General features: G+C 45.8%; 1 protein-coding gene across 2 annotated transcripts in view; it reads right to left on the bottom strand.

The window, feature by feature from the left end:
- The window catches only part of LOC146619520 (fibroblast growth factor 12-like), a 29,723-nt gene extending 3,143 nt beyond the window's left edge, over positions 1-26,580 (bottom strand). The window contains exons 1-3 of one of the 2 annotated variants that reach the window (XM_085371342.1): positions 26,219-26,580; positions 5,566-5,676; positions 1,965-2,068 (exon numbers count right to left, since the gene is read on the bottom strand). In XM_085371342.1, coding sequence (XP_085227468.1) covers positions 1,965-2,068; positions 5,566-5,676; positions 26,219-26,324 — 321 coding nt within the window. In that variant the 5' untranslated portion in view covers positions 26,325-26,580. Of the gene's footprint in view, positions 1-1,964; positions 2,069-5,565; positions 5,677-9,928; positions 18,719-26,218 lie in introns of those variants that run through there. The other variant, XM_085371343.1, reaches the window with a different exon arrangement.
- Positions 26,581-27,791: the final 1,211 nt, after the last annotated feature.

The following is a 27,791-nucleotide window of genomic DNA, read 5'->3' as shown; positions in this document are numbered from 1 at the left end:
GAGCAGAACAACCCCCCCTAGCCTAGAGCCAGAGCCGGCGTTCAGTTACCTCAATTCTGTGATCACTTAATAAATAAAAAGCAGTTTTGGTCAGCAGGTGTGGACTGCAGGCTCCTGGAGAAGCTTAGAGGCTGTTTTTATTTGTAATCTGTTGCCGATTATGTTTATGTGTCGCTGTGCTTCCTCTCCCAGCCTTTTGCTGCCCTGCTCCGACCTTTGAGACGCGTTCCTGTCATAAACTTTGTATTGATGTAAAAACTTTGCTCTCCGTGAGATGTCACAGATGCTAATTACAAATCTGTCTCTGAGTGTTTAAAATGATTCACGAGTGACTGAGAATCTGATAAGAATCACGCTGAAGTCACTACTACACTTAATAAAACCCAACACAAACACAGCAACAGATAAAGAGGAAAAAGGAGCCACGAGGAAGGAAAGACGGGACTTCAAATGGAGCGTGACGATGATGTCGAGGAGGAAGAGGAAACAGAATAAATGATGAAAAGCGTATTTTTTCCTCCCAGCACGCAGCCTGCATCTCATATCAAGACGTGATGGTTTCAGTAAACAGTGTCGAGACGCTCGGGCCTCCCAGCACAACTTTACTTGCAGCTGTCTCACCGCTCATGCTGTAATGCTCTTACATAACTGCAGAGCAAGAGGAGGAGCTGCTGTACTCTTCATCTGAAGCTACAGCTGAGAGAACATGAGTTTATATTTTATGGAGCCGAACCAAATCCTCACTTTACCTCCTAAAAAAACAGGGCTGCCTCTTCCATCCTGGATTTATTCGGCATGTGGTTGAAGGGCTGAGAGATGGGATGAAGTCATGTGATCTCCCCGCTCTCGATGGGAAGCATTTACATTTCAAAGCATTGAGCAGTCAGGACCGACTGGTGAGATGGGATCAGGCCAATTTGTGATTAATTAATAATTAATTAATGATTAAGATTCATGAAGAGGACCATCGAGCTAACAAGTGCAGAAACATTTACTAACAGCTGCACTTCCATATATGGCATCAAACCACGAAGCAGAACTGAAGCGCAGCTGCAAAGTGGCAGCAAGGTTTCATCACATACCCGCCACGAAGGCGCGCTCGTGTTACACTGACTCAAACTACCACACAGTCAGCGTCCGCGGCTTCAAATCGCAGTGGCGGCGAGACATCTGTGATTGACAGGCAGCAGCAGCCAATAGGAGCGCTGCAGAACAGGTAGTTCATGGTCGCTCCTCAGAATTACATCTTCCCCACAGCGCCGACCAACAATCGCAGCTAACAGCTAGCTTCTTCGGGCGCACTGCGAGCTCATATTTAGTTTTTGTGTCTAACACGCCTGAGAAAGCTTCCTCACATCGTCGCCGTTATCCTCCTCTTCCTCCACCACTCTGCCTCCATCCTGATGCTGCGCACAGAGAGGCGCATTTTAAAGTTTTATGCACGTGTTGTGAATTATGGATGTTAGATGGACTCGCTGAGCAGCAGTACAGCTGTAGATGTCCTCGGTCTGATCAGGGCTGTCCTCCTAACTACTTCCATTGTTCATCATCAATTAATTATTACACACGCTGTCTAAAAGTGGAACTTTTGTACCGTAATGTCACCGAGTTTGCATCTGAACACGAGCTGGAACAGAAAAAACAAACGCAGGATCTCTTTGCAGGGGAAGAACTGGATCGGTCAGATAATGAAATAAGATCTGAAATCAGATCTTGTGGGGATTAAAACTGAGAGAAGTGTTTTCACTTCAGTGAGAAACTTTATCTCAGTGTCACCCTTGAGCAAAGCAGTAACACCTGATTACCTCACAAACAGTAGTTGACTATCAGTGTTTTCAGCAACGAGACGTTTTAATAGTTAAAATGATTGTTGGGGACACGTCAGGAGCTCCTGGCTTTACCTGCTCCAAACCTTTAACGAAACAAGCTCAAGAAGGACATGAGGATGAGGCAGATGTTCTTACAGATGTGTAGAGGAATCCCTCGGCGTTCATGGCCACGTACAGCGCGGCCTTCACTCCCTGGATGGCCACGACCCTCAAACCTACTGGGATCAGGTTAAACAGAGCTGGAGGGCGAGAGACATAGACAGAGAGAGAGAGTTAGGTAGTGAGAGGCAGAAGTAGATTAATACAAAACGTCACAGAGAGCACAGAAGACGGACGGAGCTACCAGGAAGTCTGCCGCAGTTAGCGAGCTCTTATTGTGAAACCTCGAGTTGAGTCATTTGGCGTTTTGAAAGCAGATGTGACGATCGAGCGGCGGAGATGAACGAGGAACTAAGATACTGCACTAAACTCCCCTCTTAACGACCATGATTTCAAACGTTGATGACCTGGCTCTCTTCCTCTCCTTACTCCTGCAGGTTTCTTCCTGTTAAAAGGGAGCTTTTCCTTCCCACTGTCGCCAAAGTGCTTCCTCATAGGAGGTCATATGATTGTTGGGTTTTCCTCTGTATGTATTGTAGGGTTTACATTACAGTATGAAGCACCTTGAGGAGACTGTTGTGTAAATAAAACTCAATTCGAGACCTCCCAGAATATTTTTGTTCTATGAATATGTGCACGTATATATCAGACGGAGCAGAAACGTTTAACACTGCAGGATGATGTGAAAATGGTGATTGCTGGAATAATTCATCAATGGTGGGTTAGCCACGAGGCCCCAGCGTCTCAGCCAGGCGGAGGTTGAGACCCGGACTCTGGACCGCTGCAGCAGCTCCATTCTTTCCTTTTTCAGCTGTTACATGCTAGCATGCTAACAGAGGCCTGTAGAGTCTCCTGGGGGGAATTTGCTGGGACATCCACTCCTGAGATGATGTCTTGAGTGTTTTCCACGTGTGGATACCGTCCTCCGCTGTGGAATAACGGACTTGAGATTCTTTGGCGATGGCCTTATCCCTGCGTGACCGATGGACATCAACTGATGCTTCTTTAAGCTCGTTGCTGATGCCTTTCCTCCTCTGCATTGTGTTAACACACAAACCTGCAAACTACAGAAACGTCTGCTTCTATCTGTTCTCACATTTGCAGTAAAAAGTGTCAGAAATGAAAATGTCACGAAGAGTCGCACAGAGCAGGTTTAAATTAATAAACCAGCAGTGATTCCTCCATCTCTGCTTTAAATCTTCTGCACCTGTGTAAATCAGACCCACTCAGCATTAAAAAAATCCCATTACACCTCCTCAAACTGTGAATTCTTGTGCTTTTAGTCGATCTGTAACGGTGGTTAAAACCCGGCTCAGCCTGCTGATGTGCTTCCAGCTGATAAAGCGAGAGAAAAAGACTGAATAAAAGCAGAGAGAGAGCGAGAGGGGGGGTGATAGAGGGACGCAGTGATGAGAGGTGATTTAATCCTCGGGGACAGAGAGCTGCAGTGTGGGTGAGGATGAGGAGTAGGAGGAGGTGGAGGAGGAAGAGGCCTGTGGCAATGGCTGTGGTTAATCCTCCTTTATTTAACTCAGAGATGATCAGAGAGAAAGCGAGAGGGGGAGAGAGGGGAATCCAAAACATCTCCTCCTCCTCTTCTTGTCCTGTTTTTGCTTCTTTTTTCCAAACCAAAAGGATTTACAGGAAGCAGCAGAGGCTGTAATCCTGAGCTCATCCAGCCGAGAAACAAAGACCTGCAGCGGGAACGTGACCGAGTATCGACGATCAGAAGCTGCCTTCAGACTGCTCCACCTCGGATCACTCTGTTACAGACGCCAGATGCAGCTTCAACTCTGTTTTCTGACGCAACCCCAAACGGGATTTGTGGAATCGAACCAACGACCTTTTGCTTGCCAAGTGAATGTGTTAAACATGACAACGTTGTAGGGGAGGTGCCTTTAGTGAGGGGAGGGTGGAGTGTGAGAGCGACAGATGGATTGGGGCGGAGTGACATCCCTACACTCACCTGTGGGGAGTGACTGAAAGAGCTGCAGGTGTAAGCTGTGGAAATGCATTTCCTTTGAAGCGCACTTAGTGACGGGGCTCAGAGCAGATCTGCTGGTCCTCCACATCGAATAGGCAAGACCGACCGGGAGGAGGACCGGGCAGACCCAGGACTCACTGGAGAGATTATATCTCAGCTGGCTGGGATCAAATCCCCCCGGATGAGCTGGAGGAGCTGGCTGGGGCAAAGGGGGTCCGGACTTCTCTGGTTAGACTTCATGACCCAAACCCAGGGAAGCAGCAGAAGATTGTTGGATTATGTTTATGTTCTGATTTAATGAGCTGTTGTGTTTGAGATCCTTCTTCTGTGTAATGTTTCACCTTTCTGAGCTGTTCTCTTGTTTGACATCGGATGATCCACGGTGCTTTTACACTTTGGCTGTGGCTCTTTCCATAAAAGTTGGAGGTAGCGACCACGACATCACACAGTAGTGAGTGTGAAACAACATGCTCACTGAACCCTTCATAAAACCGACTCCTGACACCAAACTTTAGAAAATGACCTCATCTTTTTATTTAGCTTGACCCAAAACGAGCCCATAAACCCTCAGGATCGCCCCCTGGAGGCCATTAAAAAGAGTACAGGTGTGAGGCATTTTCTCTTCACTCTTCAGACAGAGAAGCCACGCCCATTTTTTATGTTTTTTTTTTTTTTTTTTTTTTTTTTTTTTTTTAAATGACATCAGAAACAGCAGTATGCGACATTACGTGATGGCAGAGCTTCAGTTCATCCTTTGTCATTTTTTTTTTTTTTTTTTTTTTTTAATAAATAGGACAGGGGGAATGAATGAGAGAGAGAGGGGGAGAGAAAGAAAGAAAACCCAAGGGGAGAAGAGACGGTGAGAAGGGGGGGGAAGAGAGACAAAAAAAAAAAAAAAAAAAAAAAAAAAAAAAAAAAACTCCTGGGTCACCTGTATGGAGAAAAAACAAACAAACAAACAAACAAACAGAGGAGACAGCAAACAACAAAGAGCAACATAATAATAGAGAAAACAAAGCACCATCACAATAAACTAGCTAGTCATAGATATCAGTATTTACTAAGTAATAAACGATATTGTGCAGCACGCAAGATAGACAGCGCACAGTGTGCTTTGAGGCAGCAGCCAAGAAAGCTTTAGTCCGCGTCTGTGAATACCCATGTGTGCATACCTGTGTGGATCAGCATGCTTGCATTCCAAAGGTTTCTCCATGTAATGATCTGCTAGGGAGTGTGGGGGGGCCACAGCCCCGTCCTCCAGGGTGTGAAGCGGGTATGGAGGAGATCAAAACTCCAGACATCCAGAGGCCCCCAGAACACAAGAGACCATGGAAGACCAACAGAGGGGCAGCCGCGCCACTGTTCCATTTTTTATGTAGCGTGCGGTCTAGACCAGGGCTGCCCAATCCCAGTCCTCGAGAGCTACTATCCTGCAGCTTTTAGATGCATCCCTACTCCAACACAGCTGAATCAAATGGTTTGATTACCTCTTCAGCATGCCATCGTGTTTGGCAAAGGCCTGATAACAAGCCATTAATTTGATTCGGGTGTGTTGGAACAAGGATGCATCTAAAAGCTGCAGGACGGTAGCTCTCGAGGACCGGGATTGGGCACCCCTGGTCTAGACAAATACAGTTTTAATGTGGGACTCACTGTAGTCGCTGTTCTCGTCCTTGGTGCCGCTGATGGCTCCTTCGGGCTGCATCTGCAGGAAGAAGCCCTGCTCGCTGAAGAGGCGCGTCACGATGCCCTTCAGCTGCGGCTCTGAAACACAAAGACCGATGTGAGGTTCAGCACACACACACACGCACACTGTACCTGACAGCAGGTTGTCAGGTAGCATTGCTGAGTTTATCTCACTCATGTAAGCGTTTCTTCTTCTTCTCTACTTTCACATTTGAGAAGAAGAAGAAGAAGAAGAAACAAGCGTACATCCCAACATTTCCCGTCCAGCGTTCCTCACACAGACTCGACCGCAGAGAACTGTCACACCTGTGCAGTCAGCTTGCAAATCACGCTAGCTAGCATTAGCTGATAAATCCGCAGTTCACCCTTTGCTTGCATAAGACATATAACACTAACAGTGTGTCAGCCACTAGTTTAAGAACATGTTTAAACATGACCATCGGAAACCCTCCAATCTGTGTGGAGAGAGTCAGGAAGTTCCTGAAGCCCCAAATCAGTGACCTTTGCCCTCAGAGTTAGCAGATGGCTGCTGATGGGTTTCCAGCCTGGGCCACGTGAAGCTTAAGGGCACACAAACACACATGGTTCAAACCCCAGGGTGTCACATGTGCCCCAGAGACAAACCCTGAGGCCACGGCTCAGCACGCGAGTCCCTCCTGCTTGACTTTAACACCGAGCTGAAGGTCTGAGGACGTAAACACGGTAGAAGCTGAGCAGACGAAGTGATGCTCCAGATGACAATGTGGGCCAGAAGGACTCATCTCTGGCAGAAATAGACCAAAAAGACAGCGAGGCTAATGTGGAGCAGGCCGCTGTGCTACTTAACATCTGAAAGGACCGAAGACACACATACGTGTCCGGAAACGACAACAAGGTAAATCTTCACCTTTTAACAGAGCAGACGTGAGTGTGAGTGTGGAGGAGCTGACACACAGCAGGACCAACCGGCCCTGCAAAACACAACGACCTAAACAAAGACCTTTATTGGCTGCTGCTCATTAAAGTCGTTTGGTTTTACTCTGATTACCCGTCAAACAGCTCACATGTATAAATCTACACTTCCTACATTTCATGCAGTCACAGTATTACAGGCCTTGTTTCACAGAGAGGAAGTGGATGCAAACAGCTTCCTGCTTTAAACGGATCATTTTCACATTGTTTGACGACAGCATCACTGACCCACTGCGTTGTGTGTCCTTATTATCCAATTCATCCTCACTCCCAGCCGGTCGCAGCTGATGGCCCCGCTCCTCCTTGAGCCTGGCTCTGCTGGAGGTTTCTTCCTGTTAAAAGTGGGTTTTTCTTTCCCACTATCGCCTTGCTCAAGTGCTCGCTCACAGGTTCACTTTCTGGTAAAAGCAATCTTTGTTATGAATTCAGAGAATAATAATAGCCTCCAACATGATCACTTTAAAGGATTTAAGGTGTCAAACAGAAATTAATATTAACTAAATACCAATAAGGACCTAAAGTTTATATTCAAGGAGCTAACTTATTTATTTCTGGTCATTTTTACGTTCATAAATACATTCAGTTGTTTTCCCACATATTTATGTCATCAGTGCATTTTAAAGGAAGGCCATAGAAGTCAGCTGGTTTACTTTAGAGGGCAGTGGCGTACCTCACGCTGTGTTTTGATGTTCAGAATCCAAAGTCAGCGTGCTGACGATTCAAACACCGACAGTCACGAAACATCTGCAAGGTGTAATCTCTAATTATAAGCACGGATCCAGGAGCTATATCTGTGAGTGTGTGTCACGCTGTGTGAAGACAAGCTGTGAGTTTTAACATCTGTGAGGCCGCGGGCGACAAAACACCTCGTCACACGCTGCTCCCCGAGCTCAGGCGTGATCAGACTGACAGCGCCTTTAAAACCCAACCTCGTCTTCCCGAGTCGCAGCGAAACGATAAACGCTGAACTAAGAACGCCGTCTGCTGCTGTGGGAGCTTTCTACACGAAGGAACCGTGACATCGATGAAAGAAAACCACCTGCTCATCTCTTACATATATTTATCGATGACCCGAGATGGTACGAAAGCCAACGTTTTCTAAATGTGCATTCCTTTTAAAGGCCACCAGGGGGCGACACCTGAAAGAAAAGACGAGGAAATAGCTCATGGACCTCATTACTGGTTTCCACACACCAACACAGTGATGGTGTAAATCAGGAGTGTCAAACATGAGGCTCGTGGGCCAGAATCTGCCCGACGATGACTCCAATCCGGCCCACTTTAAGTTTTGCAGTTTTCTCTCCACGCCACACCAAACTACAGGATATGCTCTGTGAATTAATGAAAACTTTACATTGTAAATGCATAATTACAGGACAGTCTGAGCGATGAGCTACCAGAACCTTCTCTGCAACTTTCCTACCTGTTTCAAGCCCACTACACATCACAGTTTTCCTTTTAGGACATTGCAGACTGAGAGGGCGAGCGGCTTGATTCTGGCCCTCAGGCCGCACTTTGCCCCTGTGTGTGGTCGATTCTGCACAAAAAGGTGGCGAAAAAGCCGAAGGAAAACCTGGAAGTGCTGCTGAAGGATACTGGAGGCACGCGGTCGTGTTTTGATTTGAACTTGAGCAAAGTTGGGGGTGAAATCTTTAGGGCTTCAAAAAGGCTTCATGCAGTAACAGATCTCATTAGCAGAGGACTCACTGAGGGCGAAACATCAAAGCAGGGCAAAGTGCTGACGTTGAGCTGAACGCCGACTTCACCAGCTGCAGAACAACTCATGAATAACTCGGCCTCTTCCTACCAGCTCCTTACTGGAGAACTTGAAGTCTGCAGACTCTGAAGGAGCTGATCAAGCACAAGTGCTGCGTAATAGTTTTAAGCTTTAAGAAGCTGTTTGTTGTATTGCCAAGAAAACAGGAGGCGGAGGCGACGGCGGGGAGTCGGCTAATGAGAGATGAGAGCTGCAGCTAGCTCATAAATGTGTAAACGCAGACATCTGTCCAGTTCTCCGATGCTCTGCTGCTGCTCTCCGAGAAGCTTTCTCTGGAGGGAACGCCGCTCGAGTTCAGGTCGACTTTTATCTCGTTATTCTGCAGGAGGACTAAAAAACATAAAGGTTTGCAGTTACTTCAAGAAAAGAAAAATGCCGTCTGGAATCACACCGTGGGGATCTGATGATGCAACGCTCATTACAAATGAAACAGAGAACATGGAAGAACCCACAGCAAACAGGGAGGTGAGTTTTCTTTATGCAATCCAGTATCATGATGAACCCACAGAACATACAACACCATGGAAACCTCAAATTAAAGCTGAGCTTCAACTTTCTGAGCTTTAAAAGGCTGAAACCGTCCTCGTCAAGGCAACCAATGAACTTCTTCAGTGTTGACGGACCCTCAACAGACACAGGTAAGGAAAGCCCTGAATCTGAATTTATCAAAGTGAACATAAGGATAAGCTTTATTTGTCAGTTGCAGTTGCTTGCAGCTGAAATGACAGACCTACAGACAATATACAAACTTACACTGGGGAGACAGGTCAGGCTAGAAAAAGGGATAGACAGTGAAATATGTAACATATGGGGGCAAAGTCAGGAGAAAAAAAAAGGGTTTCTGCCCATGATGACTTCCAACAAGTGAGTCATCATAAGGAGAAAGCACAGAAAACTCCATAGCACACAAAGAAGCACAGATATCATCACACTCTACGCCATGAAACACAGACAAGCAGCATACGGGCGGGGGTACGCCGATGTACACAGTGGTCGCGGACGCTGCAATTCCTCGCGCCTCCAGCTGAGCCACTGTCTCCATCGGGGGAGGGGGGGTAAGCACGGTTACCTGATCAGAACTGATTGATGTTCTGATCAGGTAACTGTGCAGCAACCAAGGTGTCTGTTTAGTGGTCGAGTGGGAGGAGCCAGACGTCTGAAAGCGACGTTAATAACTAGGGGGGAGGGGGAGGGGCTTCAAAATAACTGCCCGGATTTGTTCAAGTTGCCAAGTTGGGAGGTTTCCTTCCTCAAAGATTCCTGCGTCATTGACAGGAAATGTTCTTATATGGCGATCTCAGGTGCACAGAAGGCCTGCTCACCTGCTGTTAAAACCAGCCAGTCAGAGGAAAGCTGAGTTAAAGCTGCAGGTTGTTCACATTAAATTGGACCTGTGTTATTTCCTGTCATATATCTGCTACTTTACGAGCGACAGCCAATCAGAAAGACAAAGGATGCCCTGTGTAAGATAAAGAAGGATTATTTTGAATGGTGACTCGTGCTAAGCTGCTCTGATCAGCGTGGTCATGAACCTGTGTGAGAGCAGTGTTCCCGTCCCGCCGTAACACGGCAAACCTTTGCTCTCCGAATCGTTCCACCCACCTGGTTTCCGGCGTACTGGTCTTTTCTTTCCGCTGCAGAAGCGAACTTTGCTAAAGACGCTGAAGATGTGTCGCTCACACAGAGACCTCGGGTCTTTACTGGGACTTGAGCGTCGCTTGTTAGTGGCGACTTTGTCGCTGTTGGACTCGCGGGCCTGGCGCTTCTGTCTGATCAGGGAGCTGGCGATAGCCGCCGCCATATCTCTGAGAGGAGGACAAAGCCACAGAGGAACAAAATATCTGCTCCTGCTGTCCGAGTCTGAGGCTGACGACCCTTCAGTCCGAAACAGGTGACATGTCGCCTGACGGGCCTCGGAGGGACCGAGCCAAGATGAAAAATCTTCTCCCTTATGGCAGATCGTTGATTAAGAACCAAAACGTTAGAGATCCACTGTGTGGAACAGCTGATGCACAACGGTCACACGTACAGGCTTCAAAAGAAAAACACCAGAAGGATCCTGAAAATCCACAAAAGTGAAGAACCCGGAAGTCGTTTCACGTTCGTGCGATTCACCGCACAAAACCTGTGTGCACTCCGATGTTAGGAAACAGATATTCCTCTTAAACAGTTTAAATAGTTGATTTATGAGTATATGTTTACATGTTGAGGCTTCCTTTCTGACGACTAATCCAAAGAACGGTGATGAAGTCCCCGCACTCTTCAGCTGAGGGTTTGGAAATAGATCACAAATCCTGATGGAGCTCTGAAAGACGGAAACTTTAAATATCCAGAGAAGAAGAGAATACCTGTTCCCTAAATAACCCTACAGGTTCCCACACAAGTTAAGACGCAGCACTGGCCTGGAGACAATTATTAAAGGAATAAAGAAAAACTCTGAATGAACATTTGATGAGTGATTACGCCTCGATCGAGGAGCTCATCGTGTCTGCTGGGTAATTTATCACTTTAGGTCGCCTCCATCTTTCAGACGCTCCGATGGAAGCGCACATGGCAGCAGGGATTTTCTCGATTTACGCGCCACAAACAGAAGAATCAAAGAGCTTCACCGTGACGTTTCTTCACATCTCTGTGGAGCGAGAGGAAAGCATCATCCACCCGCCTACATCAGCTCGTCAACAACTTCCCGACATGCAGAAAAAGAGGAACAAACCCGAGAAGTTCAGAATTATCCCAGAGAAGAGCCGATAAAGCCGCCGATTCCACGCGCATGCACTCCGCTCTGCTCTATTTTACTCTACTCTGTTCTCCTGCCTCATCCTCTCCTCCTCCTCCTCCTCTTCCTCGCAGGCTGAGAGCTGCTGAATGTGAAGAGAGAGGAGCGAGGAGAAAAGAGAGCAGCCGTCAGCGAGAGATCGAGGAGAGAGAGAGAGATGGAGAGAGGAGAGGTGGAGGTGTGGAAGAAGCTCCTAAAAATATTCCGCCTGATGTTTCATGTTGCTCCCACATCAGACCACTCCATCTTCACTGCAGCATCCCGACGCACACGAGCGCGTTACACGCCGCAGGACGACTGGTTACTACAGAGCAACATCAGCATCGAGGCGCCCCGCTGTCGGAGTCGTGCATGTTAGAGAAAAAAATCCTTTCGTTTCACTTTAATCTTCAAACCAGATCATCACAAATTACAGCCAACCGCTGGCTTCTGCACTGTGCGCAAACATTTTGTTTGTTTGGACCCAAAAGTGACCAGATCTGGACACGTGCGTGGTTAGAAGACCTCATTTAGGCTCTGATCAATTTTAAAATGAGGATTTTCTGCTTTTGTTTTGAAAATATATCTACAGGAAAGGCAAAAGCAGCTGGCGATAAAAAACCTCGGAATCCTGCAAACAACACGGCGCTGTCTGATACCACAATCTTTTGCAGCACAATCCGCGCACAAACATGTTCTGGAGAGCATCAGCATGAAAACAACTTCAAAAGCTACATTTTCACTGACCTAATTGAAAAATAAAACAACTGAATTTTAGGATTTTGGGGTTGTTTTTGTAGCAGGACACAGTTTGAGAAAATTCAAAAACTATAATTATTACAGAATTATTAGCAACAAGCACACTTCTCTAGAAAATTGCCACATAGTCCTCATCATTTTGAACATTAATAAAAAATTCCTCTCTGCATGTGACCCATTCACTCAGCAAAGCAGTGGGCAGCCACCAATCTAGTGCCCAGGGAGCAGTGTGTGGGGACAATACCTCGCTCAGGGGTACCTCAGGGTAGCCGTTCAATGGATTCGAACCCCCGACCTTCCGATCATATCCGACCAATCTACCTACTGAGCTATCCCTGCCCCTACGAAGCAGCTTAGTGTCACTTTGAGAAGGAAAGTCTGTTGCAAGAGGCGGCTCTCCCACAGGGCTGCTCCATTATGGCAAAAATCCACACTTAAGGAAACTGAGGCATACTGAGTGTCTTGATGCTCAATCATCCAGGTAAGGAGATCCCAAAAGGTTGAGTCTGTTCATCTGGAGGTTTCAGTGGCGTTTCATCATCATCAGGTGACGTCTGCAGTCTCAGCGGACTGCAGGTTTCAACCTTATAAACAGGACATTTGGACAATGACTGAAACCAGCCAATGGGCTGGGAGGTCACTTTCTTTATCATTAATATGCAAATTGACATCAATGGTCATGAGTCCCATTCACAGAGAGTTGGGGAATGGCTGCAATCACAGCATGTAAGATGGGGACAGATGGACCCTTAGGCCCCCTCCTCGATTCAGAGATGGTCTTTCCCTTTTCACGTAAATGGCCTCCTTGACTCCGCCCTCAAACCAGCGTTCCTCCCTGTCCAGGATGTGTACATCCTCATCCTTGAAAGAGTGTCCACTGGCCTGTAGGTGTAAATAGACTGCAGAGTAGCTCTTCTGTGTTGGTCCACCCACATTGAGTTTGTTTGGTTGTGTATCGAGGAGGTTGGGGTGGATGGATGGGTGCAGGAAACAGAAATGTTCAGACAAATCCTGATCTTTTCCTCATCTGATCATATTCCTGATGAAACCAGATATTTACATTTATATTACTACATAGCAGACGGCTTATTTAACAGTGATTTGTGGCCCATCTCTTGCTGCTGTGGGTTTTATTGTGGAGCAGAAGCCCTGAGGAGATTCTGATTTATTCACGGAGGGAGCAGATAAACGCGGTGCAGTAAAAGTCTTCACTTTTTCCATGAAGCATGTAGTTTAAAACAACGGAAACAAGGTGCATGTTAAATTGTCGAGCTCTGCAACCTCTCAGTTTCTGCTCTGAAGCGTCTCTGCTGTGCCGCGCTCACACTTCCTGTCAGAGGCTGTGAAGTCAACTGCAGGGTTACATAAAGGCATCTTTATTCCCGCTGCATCTCTACAGCGGCAGCACACACGGCTCACGAACACGTCGCCGGGGCTGAATAACCGTGAGATCTGCTCCAAGTCAGGAAACGCTCTCTGAGCCCGCAGGCAACGACGTGATCTGACACTCAGCCCACCGTCCTGTCGTTCTGCGCTCAGAGCAGAAATGATTCACTCATCGCTTCACATCTGATCACGCTGTGAATGCTGGAAAGCTGCAGCCTCAGGTGGGGAGACAAACCCAGAGAAAACTGATCCCAGCTCTGTGCACACGGCTGAGTCTGAGCTTCATTATGAAAGAGATAAATCTACAACAAGTATTTCAAATATGGATTAAAATACAGCTTTTTTCTAGATTCGTTAAATGATTCTTTGGCATAAGATTTCCACTGAAGCCTCTTTATTTCAGACCTCTTACTACTAATGCTTCTACAACTGTTTGTTAATACAATTAACCTCTCAGCAGTCGTGCTATTGGTCAGATAATGTCATTAAAACGGCTCCAACAGCACAAACACAGTCCAGAGGTGCAGTTCAGGTGCTAGCAGACCGCTAGCAGCTACAGCCGCCTGTGTCACCAATGGATCTATTAATGCAAACTTTAAACCTTAATACAATTTAAACAGGTGAGTTATTAATAAATTGTCCTACGAAGGAAGAAATGATTTATAGAGACCAAAATAGTTTTTCTGTCAGGCTGTAAACGCGCTTATTTCTGCTGTTGGACATTTCATCGTGGGAGTCTTTTTGGACTGACTCTGGAGCCCCCTGTGGACATTAGAGGGACTGCACCTGTGTGTTGGCTTCATTTGCTGTCATATTTCTGGCATCCAGTAGCTGTTAATAGCTGCATGTTTGTGTTTTAATTACCGTGTTTATATTCTTTCCTTGTTGTTTCTGCATTGATGTGTAAATGGAAAATAATACAGATCCATATTTTTATTCTGGTACTCCAAGGCATAGCTTTACATTACATTACAGTTTCTTTAAGCCCTCCCGATAAGTGAGCTTTCATCTGATTGACCAGCTCTGTAAGCCTACCGAGGGGCATGTATAGGCCCAGTGTTACCAGTAATCAGTCCAAACCGAGAACTCAGAGCATCTGTGGTGACCACAAGATCTTATTATTATGGGGGTGGGCACTTATGCTAAAACACTGGTAACCTTTGCTTCCTTTGTGACTGACCTAATATTACGGCGTACTGAGCTGCTGCAGCTATTCTCCTGTTAAATCTGCTGATTAAAGCAAATTTTGGGGGTTTTAGGATCTGGTTCTGATCCAGATCATCTCATTTTTCTTTCTGAAGAGTGAAATCCTGCAGAGAAGTGTGAAACACTTTCAGCAAACAGGTCATTTCAGCGCCGTTAAAGACGAAGGCTCCACCTCTCTTTGGTTTGTCTCTGGACCTGAGGCTGAGGCGTCCAGCAGGATCCATGGCTCACGCACCGAAGTGAAACTGAATGGGATTAACTTCGTCACTAACCGGGTGCGCACGTGTCAGTGAACGCACCATCATGCTGAATGTAGGCCTACACTCTCGCAGAAAAAAAAACAGGTCAGCGTCTTTAATTACTGTCGTGTATTTGCGTCCTCGTACCTGCTCAGTGGGACTGAGGGAGGAGAAACGTCTCCGTCGCTCACTCTGATTATCAGATCCTGACGCTGCCAGTTATCCTGCCCAGATCAGGTCAACAATGTCTGACTCACTCGACGTTAAAAGAATCGTGTAGTTATTAACTTACTGCTTTCCGATACTTGTAGAAACAAATGAAAATGCTTATTTGAGAGGAGATGTGCAAGACTCATGTCTACCTCTAAATCTCTTAACCCAGTTCTCTGACACTGAAGCTTGAGGTCTGTGGGCTAAATCCAGCTCTTCACAAGTTTTAGTCTAGCACATCGCACATCTCCTTGTAGCTCCTCCATTCCTTAAAAGCCCACGTTCTATTGATTGGTGAACACGTGGAAGCCTGCCAAGAGTACGGAAAAATCATAGTAAAGAAAACGCTGGAGGCCAACTCCAAGGCAACCACGCAAGCGTGGAAGATAAAGATACGAAGCACCGTCCCCGGCAGTGTTCTCCATAGACCTGAAGCTCATCGTCAAAAGCAGAGACGCACATAGATTCAGGAGTGGAGTGACCGTCAGTCACATCCTGTACGTGGACGACTTCTGTACGCCACGATAGAGCGAGGCATCGACTCAGCGATCCACATAATCAGGATCTGCTGTGAGGACATCAGGATGTCATTCGGACTGTAAGAGCGACACGTGCTGAGAAGCTGAACGGCAGGAATAAGATCCAAGCCATCAATATGTACGTCCCCCAGACACCCAGCTGGGATAAGAAGGTGGTCACAGGAGGAAGTTACCGATTTCTATGTATGTGGCCATTGGAGGAACTGCAGCTTTAAGCTTAACCGAACCCCTTTCTTCTTCTTTTTATACACTTTTAGTACTTTGTGTCATTTCTATAATTGATGTCAGGAGAGATGAGTTTAATTCGGGTTTTGTTTGGTCTACATCGACTCTGCAGCCTGCATCAGGGACTTAACAAGACGACTGTCAAACTATTAGCTTGCTAATGTTGATATTTATCCTCCACCTCCAACTGTTCACTGTAGACAAACACCTGTACGACATCACTGACCTGTCCTGATGGTCGCAGGTTCGATATCTGCTGAATAATGTAAGTGTGATAGGTTCATACCTGGGAGAGTCCAGGACCGAAGGACAGGAAATCCACTGTGGCAGCACCACAATCGATCCCACGGCTCATTAACACCCAGCAGGTAGGTGTGTGTGTGTGTGTGTGTGTGTGTGTGTGTGTGTGTGTGTGTGTGTGTGTGTGTGTGTGTGTGTGTGTGTGTGTGTATACACAGTTCAGGTATGTTTCCTGATCAATAGACAGACTGCCTCATCAGAGGGCAGGAGAATGTCAGCAGGGCAACAACAGCAACACCATTAAACTGCCAGAGAACACAGTACACACAGTACACACACAGTACACACAGTACACACAGTACACACACAGTACTTGCAGTACACACTACAAACTCAGTACACAGGTTGCTCATGATATGAAAGAACCTCTCAGACTGAATATATGTATTTAATACTGCATTTGTCTTCTGCCCAACACAGTGTGTTAACCACAGAGTCTGGCTGAGCGGTGACTCACAGCAAAAGCTGGTTTAAACCCACTGAGCTGCAAAGCTCTGCTCTCACTGTTATCCTGTAATAAAGAGGTTAGACTGACCGAACATAAATAACTGAAATAGGGACCAACAATGATTAAACACTGTGGTATGAATGTGTTGTTCTAAACAGAAAGGTGAGAATGTGGAACAGGTAAACTCGATAAGGACACAGCAGGAAAAGAAGGAGGAGAGAGATAGTGTGAGGCACAGGTGAACTTAATCAAGGATCGACCCTGTAAACTGAGGAAGTAAGACATGAGATAAATTATTAGGCTCTAAAAGAAACAAAAGGTGAGGGAAAGTAAGGCACAGGTGAACTTAATCAAAACAATAAGCACTGTGAGAAAAGGAGGGAAAGCAGGAAAAAATCAGAGAGTGAACACAGGAAACACGAGAAACCAGGAACAAGGAAGATGTGCAAAGCGAGATCAAAAGACCGCGACGATGAACCAGGACAGCTCTGGGATTTACTTGCAGGAAGACAGTAAGTATGAGACGGGAGGTGTTTTCAAAAATAACCTGGAAAAAATCTATTCCAGGTCCATCAGAGACACATTCAGCCCAAAACTGAGGAAAGACTCCAACAAACAGCGGCGTGGGCGGCACAGAGGACGGCCGCTGGATGTTCAAAATGTTAACAGCAGCACGTATTGTTCCTCCGTCTATTGTTTCACGCCGAGCGTGCACACAGCGATATATTTTTAAAAATCTGCCGTTTCTCCTGCCGATGACTCACCGCTCATAACAAACACAAGCTCAGAAAGCCGGCCCGCCATCACAGAGATGATCCAAGAAGCGGGATTCAGACGACTTTATAGGACGGCGTGAATGACACGTGCAGAACAGTGCGAGCAGCTCAGAGGTGCAGTCAGACTGGACTCTGCATCTACAACAACATGAATCTGATGGATTAAAAACAGCAGCACTTCATATGTGATGTGCTTTACATAACAGTGAGGGCATCAGGTGGAGAGCTTTTATGTAACACGTGTAATTTATTGATTTCGACTTGATTTAAATGGATAATAGAAATGATGTGTGAAGAGCTGCAAAAGTGTTTACTTGGTCATTCCACGGGAACGCAGAAAGAAAGGAATTTTTCCCTCTGTGAAAAGCAGGAAAAGGGTTGTTTTTTTTATATGGACACTGATTCGTTTTAAGTGTTATGTAATATAAATTTGATAACGTTTGAATATTTCTGTCTCAGTAAACGGGCTCTGTTCACTGGACAGATGCTGCCATCTGCTGGAGGTCAGGTCAACTGCAGGTTTGAGTCTGTGGGGAGGAATCAGTTTCATAAAGTTTTTTGAATCTGTTTTCTTCTTGTTTTGGATTTTAATGTTTGGATATAAAGTTGATGTTTGTATTTTTCCACTTTTACCTTAAACCTACAAAGAAACATTAAAGTAACTTTTTCCTGATCTGGAAAAGGCCGTAAACACTTGGATTGTGTAAGAGATTATGCTTTTTACATATACATATATAAATATAAAATATTTTAATGAGGTGGAGTTAGTGTGACGCCGTATCGAGGCTTGAATGATCACATGCATGGCTAAATGCCCGGTGGGCCGATGGTGATTTTTCGTTTTTATGGGCCGATGATACATATTGGCCAGATGCTGGTCGATGTGTAAAAATAACTCAGTTGTTTGGTGGTGGCTGTGGCGGAGCTTCCACTGAGGCCAGCAGGTGGATGAGGGAAGGGGAGGTAGGAGGAGGAGAGACCCGAGGCGGCCGCCGGTCCGAGTGTCAGGTGAACTGAACTTCAGGTAAGAAGTTATGACCTGCAGTCTGTCTGGGTCAGATATAAACCAAGTTTAGGTGGAGTTTATTTTTGTTACCATCAGTTACAATAACTCGTACTGCGTGCTAGCTAGCATGACGGAGTTTCTATACAGCTGGGTGGTGCTATGATGTTACTGATAGTGAACTTTATTTTATTCATAAGGTCAGTTAGTAGAGTTTCCAACCGTCCCGTAAAAAGACGGAATCGTCTCATATTCAGAGAAATTATTACGTGTTTCGTGTTGAGCTGAGAAAAGATGCAGTTTGTCCTGAACTTCAGCTACAATGGAGCAAAGACAGAGCTGAAGTTATTCTGTCTTTGCTGCACAGCTGCCTCTTCTCCTCTCATTCTCCCCCCTCCCTCTCCTGTTGCTACTTCAATCATGAAACTGATCAATGATCAGCTGATCGGCTTTTCTCTCTTGTTTGTTTATCGCTCACTTTGCGCCAGAAAGAGGAAACCAGTGGATGTCGCGCTAAACAACAGCAGCACGTTTAAGCTTGATCAGCTGTTGTTAGAATTTATTTCATATTAATTTCTAGTATCAGCTGATGTTTGCTGGAGCCACAGCTGTAAAGCTGCTGGTCATGATGGTTTGGATATGTGGTGAGTGGGAAACATGAAGATGAAACCAGGAGATGTCCTTACTGGATCATCAGAGCTGAACAGGTGATGGAGAAACAGGTTTACCTTTTAGGTGACATGAATGAGTTGAAGTGAAGTTATGAACTGTTTCTGAGAGACAAATAACATCCCGCGGCCTGGTGGATCTGAAGAGGTTCACATCCACCCGTGACTTTACTCCTGAATAAACACCACAGAAGAAGAACTGAACAGCCAAAGCTCAAGCTGACACGGCTGCTTCTTATTCGCTGTCAGCGAGGTGTCGTCACAAACTGAATTCTGGACGTGTTGCTTGCAGCCAACGTTATGATTTAACTTTTGAAGCACTGGCCAATCAAACCACATTATGTAAATACTGCGAGAGAGCACGGTGGCTGTACAGGTGGGAAAGATTCAGCCTGTTATACATCAACAGTACCTGTAGTTCCAGCTAGCTTGTCTGATGCTAACTGCTGACTCATCTAGCTGACTAGTCATCTAATTGTTGCTATGACAACCATACTTGTAATATATAGATAGATACCCACCTAAAAGGAGCGCCCACTATCAAGCTCCAGTGATCCTTCCTGCCTGAAACTTTAAAGGTAAAAAAACTAGAAACGGGTTTTATATTCCAATCGTCTCAAAGTGCAGCTTTGCTGCTGCTAGCCACATGCTAAATACACAAGTTTAACTGAAATCAGGATTAAACCTTTTTTCTGACCTGGAACATAAACTTTTACCACCACGTCTGCTGAATCATCCGGACGGTTCAGTTCACGAGTCTCTGCAGACGCCCACCTCCACCTGAGCTCCTTTCTCAGACCTCTGCTGGTCACATCTCACCTCATTTCTGTGGTTCATATCCACAGTTATTTTCATAGTGACAAATGTAGTTTGTGGCTGTCCTCTGTATTTGTTGCTGTGCGTTTCCTCTCAGTCTCTTGGAGGAGGAGGAGATGCCCACTGTGCCCAGCAGAGGGAGACAGAGACCCTTCTACAGCTCCTGTTCTGTCTGTTTTCAGACGATGTTTCGGTCGTTGTGAATCATTCATGTCATCCTGTCAGCCACTTTGAAGGATTAAAAAGAGAAGCTGAAAACACTCCATGTTCTCGTTTTAAACCACACTTTCAGGCACAGCAGCAGCTCGAGGTCAGCTTTCTCTTCCTCCATCAGCTAAAAAGTCATTTTCAGTAACACGTCCAACGTCAGTCGAGTAATTTAGTTATAGAGATGTTAGCACTACACAAACACACACACACACGTTTGTTTGGTATCAGCACCGAGAGTCTGCACAATTAAAAATCATCTGAACTGAATTTCTAACCTGTTTTTATTTGGTTTCAGATGTTAGAGGTTATGATGCAGGACACCTGCTGAAGTTTAACCTGCAGGCGTTCTGTGACTGTCACACTGATGGTTTCTATAACTGTGAATCTTGGACTTGTGTTTGACGAGCCTTAAGCCAATCAGCATGCAGAGGACGACTCAAACAATGGCGTGACAGATTTACGGAAACAGATTCAACTTTTTATTCAGCGTGACTGAAAGTGGATTGATAGGTTTGTAGCATAAACCTATTCGCTGGAACGTTAAGGACAATCTGCTACGCAGCAAAAAGCAAGACACAAGGCACCAAAGTTCTCTGGTTTACTCATGCATGAGGGAGACCTGGCTGGGGCCAAGTGTCGTTCCACCACTTGACCACCGTCAGACTCTCAGCCAGGCTCCCCATAGCACTCCTTTTATTGTGGTTACATGAATATGCATAGGGTCATTAACATATAACATCTTACATAGGTATACATGTGAACAAAGAATACTGTGTGTGTGTGTGTGTGTGAGGTCAAGGTGTGACCCTGTGAAGACTCCCCAAAGTTGGTGCCAGGAGTCTAGCGGTCCATCTGAACAAAGGGCTCTTATACTTAAACAGATATACGTGTGTTTGCTATACCATATATCAGCAAGAGAAGATACGACCTCTCCTAGGAGGTGTGATCTACGCCAGAACACTCTGTAGAGGGAGTGAACGCACTCCCCCTTCATGCTACACAGAGCTGTTACAGACCTCCTAGGATGAGACATTCTTTCAATCTACAAATGATTATACACTTCTAAGCATATATGAGTAAATGTTTCTAAATACAAATGACAATAACAAAATCTAAACCCATCATGGATGAGTCCACAAAAAGTGTTCAAGTCAGAAAAGCTGCTTTCCCGCCGACCGCAACCACAGCTATCACCACCTGGTGGCCTCACGATAGAATGCAGGTTTATGGCACTGATGGAGGATTCTAGCTGCTCAGCAGTCCTGGCTCTGCTTTGTCCTGAAACGTTATTATTCACTGCAGATGATCAGATATCCAAAGTCCTACGACGCGTTTCTGCCATCAAATTCAAAATGAGCTCACAGTGTTTCCTCTACTGTGAGTAAAATGTGGGTTTATGAGATTAAACTACAACTGTAAAAACTGTAAAACAATAAAAACGGAGCTGAAAAAAAGAAACCAACTCTGGAAGCTATCAGAAACCAAACTGAATTAGAAACAGGAAGTCAACATGAAAGATAAATCTGTGACGAGCTGCCGACCAAGCAGTGACGTGTTCCCTCCACATGATGCTGAAGGTGCTTAGATTTGTGATGAAGGAGCCTTTCTGCTTCTTCAGTTTGACCCACGTGGTCCAGTATGAAAAACTAAAGATCTACAGCAGACCTGGAAGACCTGACACAGGAGCTGAGAGACGGTGATCGACTGTTTCACTGAAGCTTCATCAGAGATGCTCTCAGTGGAAGGACGGCTGTCAGGAAGTCGCTTCACTGAGCAGAGAAACAGGTCTGATGGAGAGATGGACGCACATCAAGGTCAAGAGGAGGTCAGGAGGAGGTCCATCAAAGAGGTTACAGACATCAGAGAAACACGGTGGAGACTGTCATGGTTCTGCTGCGTGTCAGTCAGCGGTGTTGGACAAACTGATGAATTATGAGGTCAGAGTTTGAGCCATCATGCAGTAACATCTGGAAACATCTGAGTGGCAGCAGCTTCATTTTTCAGCATCACAATGACCCCAATCACACTGTTAATGCAGTGAAAGCACACCTGGATAGAAACGCACACGTCGGTCATGGGTCCGCCTCCCAGAGCCCGGACCTCACATCACTGAAGCAGTGTGAGATCATCCTGACAGAGAACAGAGCAAAGGACAGAAACATCCAAGAAGCCTGGAGAACTGTTCCTGAGACGGCTTAACGGGACAACAGAGAGCTGAAGAATAAAGGTGCTCACACTGAATATTGTGCGTCTGCATTTATTTTAATAGCTGACATTTTCCTAAGAAGTGTGTGTGCGCTATTTCTACTCGAGTCCGTCCAGAGTCACTTGATATGGACGGGTCTCCGGGTCGGAGCAGCAGAAATGCAAAGTGCTGACTGAGCCGAGCAGACTAACAGCTGCTCAGACAGAAATACACGAAGCTGTAAATATAACGGAGACAACACACACGCACACACACACACACACGCGCGCACACAGTGTGTGGGCTAATTTTAGTTAGCATGTTCTGTTTCTGTCACAGGCCTTTAAATGTTGCTCTCGCTGCTTTTTGTTTGACACAGAAACTCAAAACTAAAACGAGAAACTCCAAGAAAACTGACCCAGAATCTCCCCCCGCACTGCCAGTTTATTAGGCACACTTATCCAAAGTAATTCAGCAGTTTTTCAGTTTAGAGATGAGCTTTATCGTCACTGTGGATGCTCCGTGAATCATCATGCCTTCAGCTCTGGGCTGTTGGAATAAACTCTGTGTTTTATCAGCCTGTCGCTTCAGCTCGACTCCCAGCTGTCAGAGGATGAGCTTGGAAAACTTTCAAATAAAGTCACAGAAGCTTCTGCAAACTGCTGGAAACCTCGAGTCACACAGGCCACGCCCCTAAAAATGGTAATTATAAACAGGCAAAGATCTCTAGAGACGAAACCAGTTTGTTTTATCGGGTTGTAAACATGTTTAGTTCTGGGGGGACTGACACCCCCAATGGACGTTAGAGGAACTGCAGCTTATTCCTGGGAACCAAAAACATCAGGACTGGTTATTGGAGGGGGGGGGACACCTGGAGTCCAGATGTGACGTTTAACTGAGACTTCCTGCTGTCTCTAAACGAAGGACGACAGGTTTCTGTCCTGCTGCCGAGCAGCTGATGGGTTTGTGCGTTTATATATAAGCAGATATTTTGGTGATGTGAGAATCTGTCAGTCATCAGCTGATGAAGGTGTGAGACACCGAGACCTTGACGCTGATATTTATAATCGTCTGCGAACACGGGACATGTAAGGACGCGGCCAGGACGCAGCCAGGACGCACAGTAACATTTGCAGAAGCTGGTTTTTGATACTTCACAGGCACTCCTCTACACGCTAAACGCCATTATAAAAACACACCTGCTCATGAAGCGCGTCATGAGAAAAATTGTTTTCTGTGAGCTTTCTGTCATTTATACGAGTCGCAGGTTTCACTGCAGCAGGTGTTTTACTGAAGTGTGTGTGTGTGCACAGGTTGTGTCCCTGCAGTCACACACTCAGGTGTTTGCATGTCATTTGCCTTTCTTTTGCAGCACAGAGACCTCGACCTGCAACAACTCCAACACAACATGGGATCCAAGCAAGCGCAAAAACACAACAACACACCAATCAGACACACAATAAATCCATGCAGCAGGTGTGCCGTGTTATTCACGTGTAGTCTTCACCTACAGATCAGCTGATGACGTGTTGACGTATTCGACATGTATCGATTTTCTGTTTTCACAGCTTTTGTTTCACTTTGACCAAACTTAAGATTAAATATTTAGAGCCTCACACTTTCACATTAACCCCCCCGTCACACAATCTTATCCTGACTTATCGTCTTCTTGGTTTGCAACAAATCAGCCGTCTCTGCTTCGCTGTCCTCTTTTCTACGGTTTATAGTCAGACTGCAGGCTGTTACCACGTTGCAGTCTTTGCTGACCTGTCATGATACATGTGGGATTGGTGCTGTGTGCTGGTGGCTTTCGCTCTGCAGACAGGGACCGTGGGAATTCAACCAAAGCGATGACTACAGAGATGCACGTCAGCGCAGTCCTCCAACGAGGCAACAACGTCCAAAACTCACAAGCTCCGAGAAGTGATCCCTCTCTGTGAGAGGATCGCTGCTAGCTGAGCGAGTGTGGTTTTTTACAGAAGCTGCTGTTTGATTGTTATTTATCCTTCCTTTGGTTTTTTATTACTGTATTCTTATTTTTCACCGATTTTGTTTCAGCCTGTGGATTTTGATAAATACGTTGCAAAATGACAACAAACCTTCTTGAATCTTGAAGTATTTACATAAATGCAAAATACAAAAAGTGAGAAGAAACAGAATATTGCAGAAGGTTTTAGAAACAACAATGATGCAGGACAAGAAGCAGGCAGGAAGTAAGACACAGGTGAAGATAATGGCTGTATCCCAATTCAGGGTCTGCAGCCTCAACGATCCTCAAGGGCCGCGTACTTAAAGACCGCTAAGGCCGGAAGTGCGAGGCTTGTGAAATGGGACGGTCTAGCCTCCGTCGCTCTGCCCAGGTTGCCTAGCAACCATGATACTAACAGCTGGAAACGTGTCATACAGCTTTGTTTGACAGAAATGAAGGAGAAAATCGTTTGTTCATTTGTTTGTTTGTTCCTACATGAGCTTTGATCATTCTCTGATTAAGCTCAGCTGTTGAACGCCGTATATTTTAAAGTAAAGGCTTTAAAACCAAGTTAGTACAAACGTCACTAATGTCACATGACTTTGCCGACATGTGGCCAACAGTAATGTTTTAATGTTCTTAGTTATTAAACATTTGCACATAAATAAGTGACATAATATTCAGTACTTACTTAAAGTTCACTCTTCGGGCGCCCCTCATCCGCCGTTTTCTTTCGGCAAAATTATCAGAACCCACCGCCACGCTATGCATTCTGGGATATGTTGGGCCACGAAGTCTACACCGCCGCGTCCTTAAAATTCAGTGAAATGAAGGACGCATTTGAGGGCCGCATTTCGAGCAGCCTTTGAATTGGGACAGCCTTCGTCGCGTCGCTGTGCCGTAATCGGCCTTGAAATGCGGCCTTTAAGGCTGCAGAGCCTGAATTGGGACACAGCCTAAGTGACAGACAGGAAGTAAAAACTGAAATATGACGAAAAAACCAACAGATAATTACCAAAAGACAAACACTTAACAGGAAGACGCGCACAGAGGGAGGAGCCAAGTGCAATATAACAAATGGACACGCCCACTGCGACGCTACATGGTTAGCAAAGTTGTGCTATGACACCTCAAGCACAGCATTTTCCCCATGATGGTGACTGTGAAACTGCATGCTCATTGGCTAACTAGTTTAGGGCAGAGAGCTGTTTCCCCTTCTTCACACATATACAGTACCAGAAGTCTTTCTGCAACCACAGATATCGCCGCCCTGGTGGCCATTTGAATGAATGTCAACAGTAAAACTTCACATTTACTGGGCAGACAAACAAATAAAAATGGCATAAACTCAATAACAACACAAAAACCATGTTAGGTAGACTCTTGATTGATTAACTTGAACAGGATATCAGTTTCTGTGTAAAAGAAGTTACAGAGAAACATCATCTCTCTTCTCTGGTTCGCTGCGTGCTTTACGATGGTCACAGTCAGAATGTAGGTTCATGATTATTGTGACGTCTCTGGTTTTGGACATATTTTACACTTAAATGATGGTGTACCACAAAGCTCTGGACCTCTGCTTATCTCATGTATTTGTGATATTTATGCTAACAACATCCTCCATGAACTAAACGTTAGTTTATCTGCAGATGACACTCTGCTGTATGCCCGTCCTGTTAGCAAACCTCCATCAAGCACTTCCCTCAGCTGCTCCACCCTGCTGCTGCAAACACACCAGGAACTTTCCAGAACACATTTCCAGTTTGTGAAAGACGATCTCAAACTCTTCTGGAAAGTTTCAGGGTTCAGCTTCAGAAAGGAGACGAACAAGGGTCCCACACTTCCCAAAGCTAATGTGGCCTCTAAAACTCTTCAGTCTACTCTGAATCAGAAACACCTTCTCACATAAACTCCCCCCAAAAAAGACGTTTCTGCAGCTTCATGCAACAAAAGACAGAAGCAACATAAAAGAAGTCAGCGCGACCGGACTCAGGGACAGATGTTTGTGCATATTTCTGTTATTTAAAGTAAATGATGAGATTATAGAGGCGGACATGGTAACTGTGAGGTTAAATCACATCATGATTCTGAGTTGTGAGTCTTCCTCTGCTTTCACCAGCTCTGATCACTACAAAACAAAGTGAGCATTAAAGAATGAGAGAGGACTCAGGTGGGCGCCGTGTCTCCTGAGGACTCACCCTGCTGGCTGCTGTCTTTGTGAATGCTGCCCTCCTCTTCATCGGCCTCCTCTCCTTTACTCTCTCTGGACAGCAGACGCCGAAACAGGCTGTAATAACGGGTCATGGCAGGCAGAAAGCTGACTGAGACTGAAGCTCCAGTCACTTAATTAGTCAGTCAATCAGTGCGCTAATCGATGAGGCAGCCACTGGATCTGTCGCCGAGAGCCAGTCACTGTTAAACACAGAGTCTCAGAGTGCTGCACACGCCTCCACGTGACCACGCCCAGCTGCTGGTACATTAATACCGAGAGAAACGCTGACAACAGCCAACAGTCGTAGTAAACACCGAGCGCTCGCGTGTCGCCTCCTCAAAGGTTTTCAGACGTCAGAAGGTTCGTGTTCCCGCCCAGCTGCGCATTTGACTCATTCGGTCCGTGAGTGAGTTTCAAGTATGATTTCCTGTCCTGAGCACGAGTTGTGTCACTGTTTGCTGCAGGCCTGATAAATCACAGAGGGGGGTCAGGTTACACAGCTGGTTTCTGCAGCAGCTCCTGGTTATGCAAAGCAGCGTAAACCAAACCTCAGCAAGTTTATGAAGCACGAAAGGCTCGTTTGTCAGGTCTAAAAACATCATCTGCTAAATCCAACTTTTAAAAATAGGTACGAGTCCCCAGATAACGAGGAGTGAGAGAAGGATCTCAGGTGAACCAAATACAGCAGTAACACAGTTTGCATTATAGGGGCGTGGCCTCGTTGACTGACAGGTGGATGGTGACACAGGTGGGTGTCAGGCTTCACCTGAACTGGACCTCTGGACTGATTTTGTGCTGTTGGAGCCTTTTTAATGACATCATCCAACCAATAATGTGGCTGCTGTGAGGTCGCTGTGGTAACAGACCACCTATGAAGTCTGAGCTCCAGTTTTTTTGAGTAAAATTCCAGGATTTTAATTGGATGTAACAGATTAGCAGGTACCTGTGTCCGTGTGAAGCACCTGTTAACTTAATGACTTAATCATTTCTGGCTCAAAGAAATCACAGGTGTATTTGAAGTGCCAGGAGCCTCTCCTCTCAGTACGTTTGTGTGTGGATCTGTCACGGCTCCAGTCAAAGGCTCTTGTGGGTTGTCTCCAAGCACCAACTAGGACCGGGTTTATTTACTATTTATTTTGAAATCTACATTATTTGCTATATTTGATGATCTATGTCATTCTCCCAGGATACTATCCTGTTAATTGGTTCTTTGATATCTAAGCTGGCCTGTAATCAGGAAGGCTACGCCCTCTTATCTACCTGCCTGATCACCTGTGATTTGTCAAGAGAACTCGAACATGAACTTCAGAGAGAAACTGGAAATCTTCTGGTATCCAGTCTGTGTTTGAGGTCATCTGGCTCCCAGTAAGCCCTTTGGCCCCCTGCTGTGCCAAAAACAAAGACTACCAGACATCTGCTGGAACCTGTAACTCCTCTCAGTCCTGTTTCTAAATCTAAGTCCTCCGTGATGTCACAGTATTGATTTAGGAAAGCAGAGATGATTGGATGCAGATCCCAGCGGGGTTTCCGGAGCAGCTCTGACGGAGGAGACCGGCTGC

The sequence above is a fragment of the Diplotaxodon limnothrissa genome, linkage group LG14 (genome assembly GCF_057381915.1).
Source record: "Diplotaxodon limnothrissa isolate DT_005_m linkage group LG14, D_limnothrissa_male_GT1.1, whole genome shotgun sequence".
Classification (NCBI taxonomy): domain Eukaryota; kingdom Metazoa; phylum Chordata; class Actinopteri; order Cichliformes; family Cichlidae; genus Diplotaxodon; species Diplotaxodon limnothrissa.
Note: the sequence above shows the minus strand (reverse complement) of the source record. Positions and strands in the feature narration are given on the sequence as shown.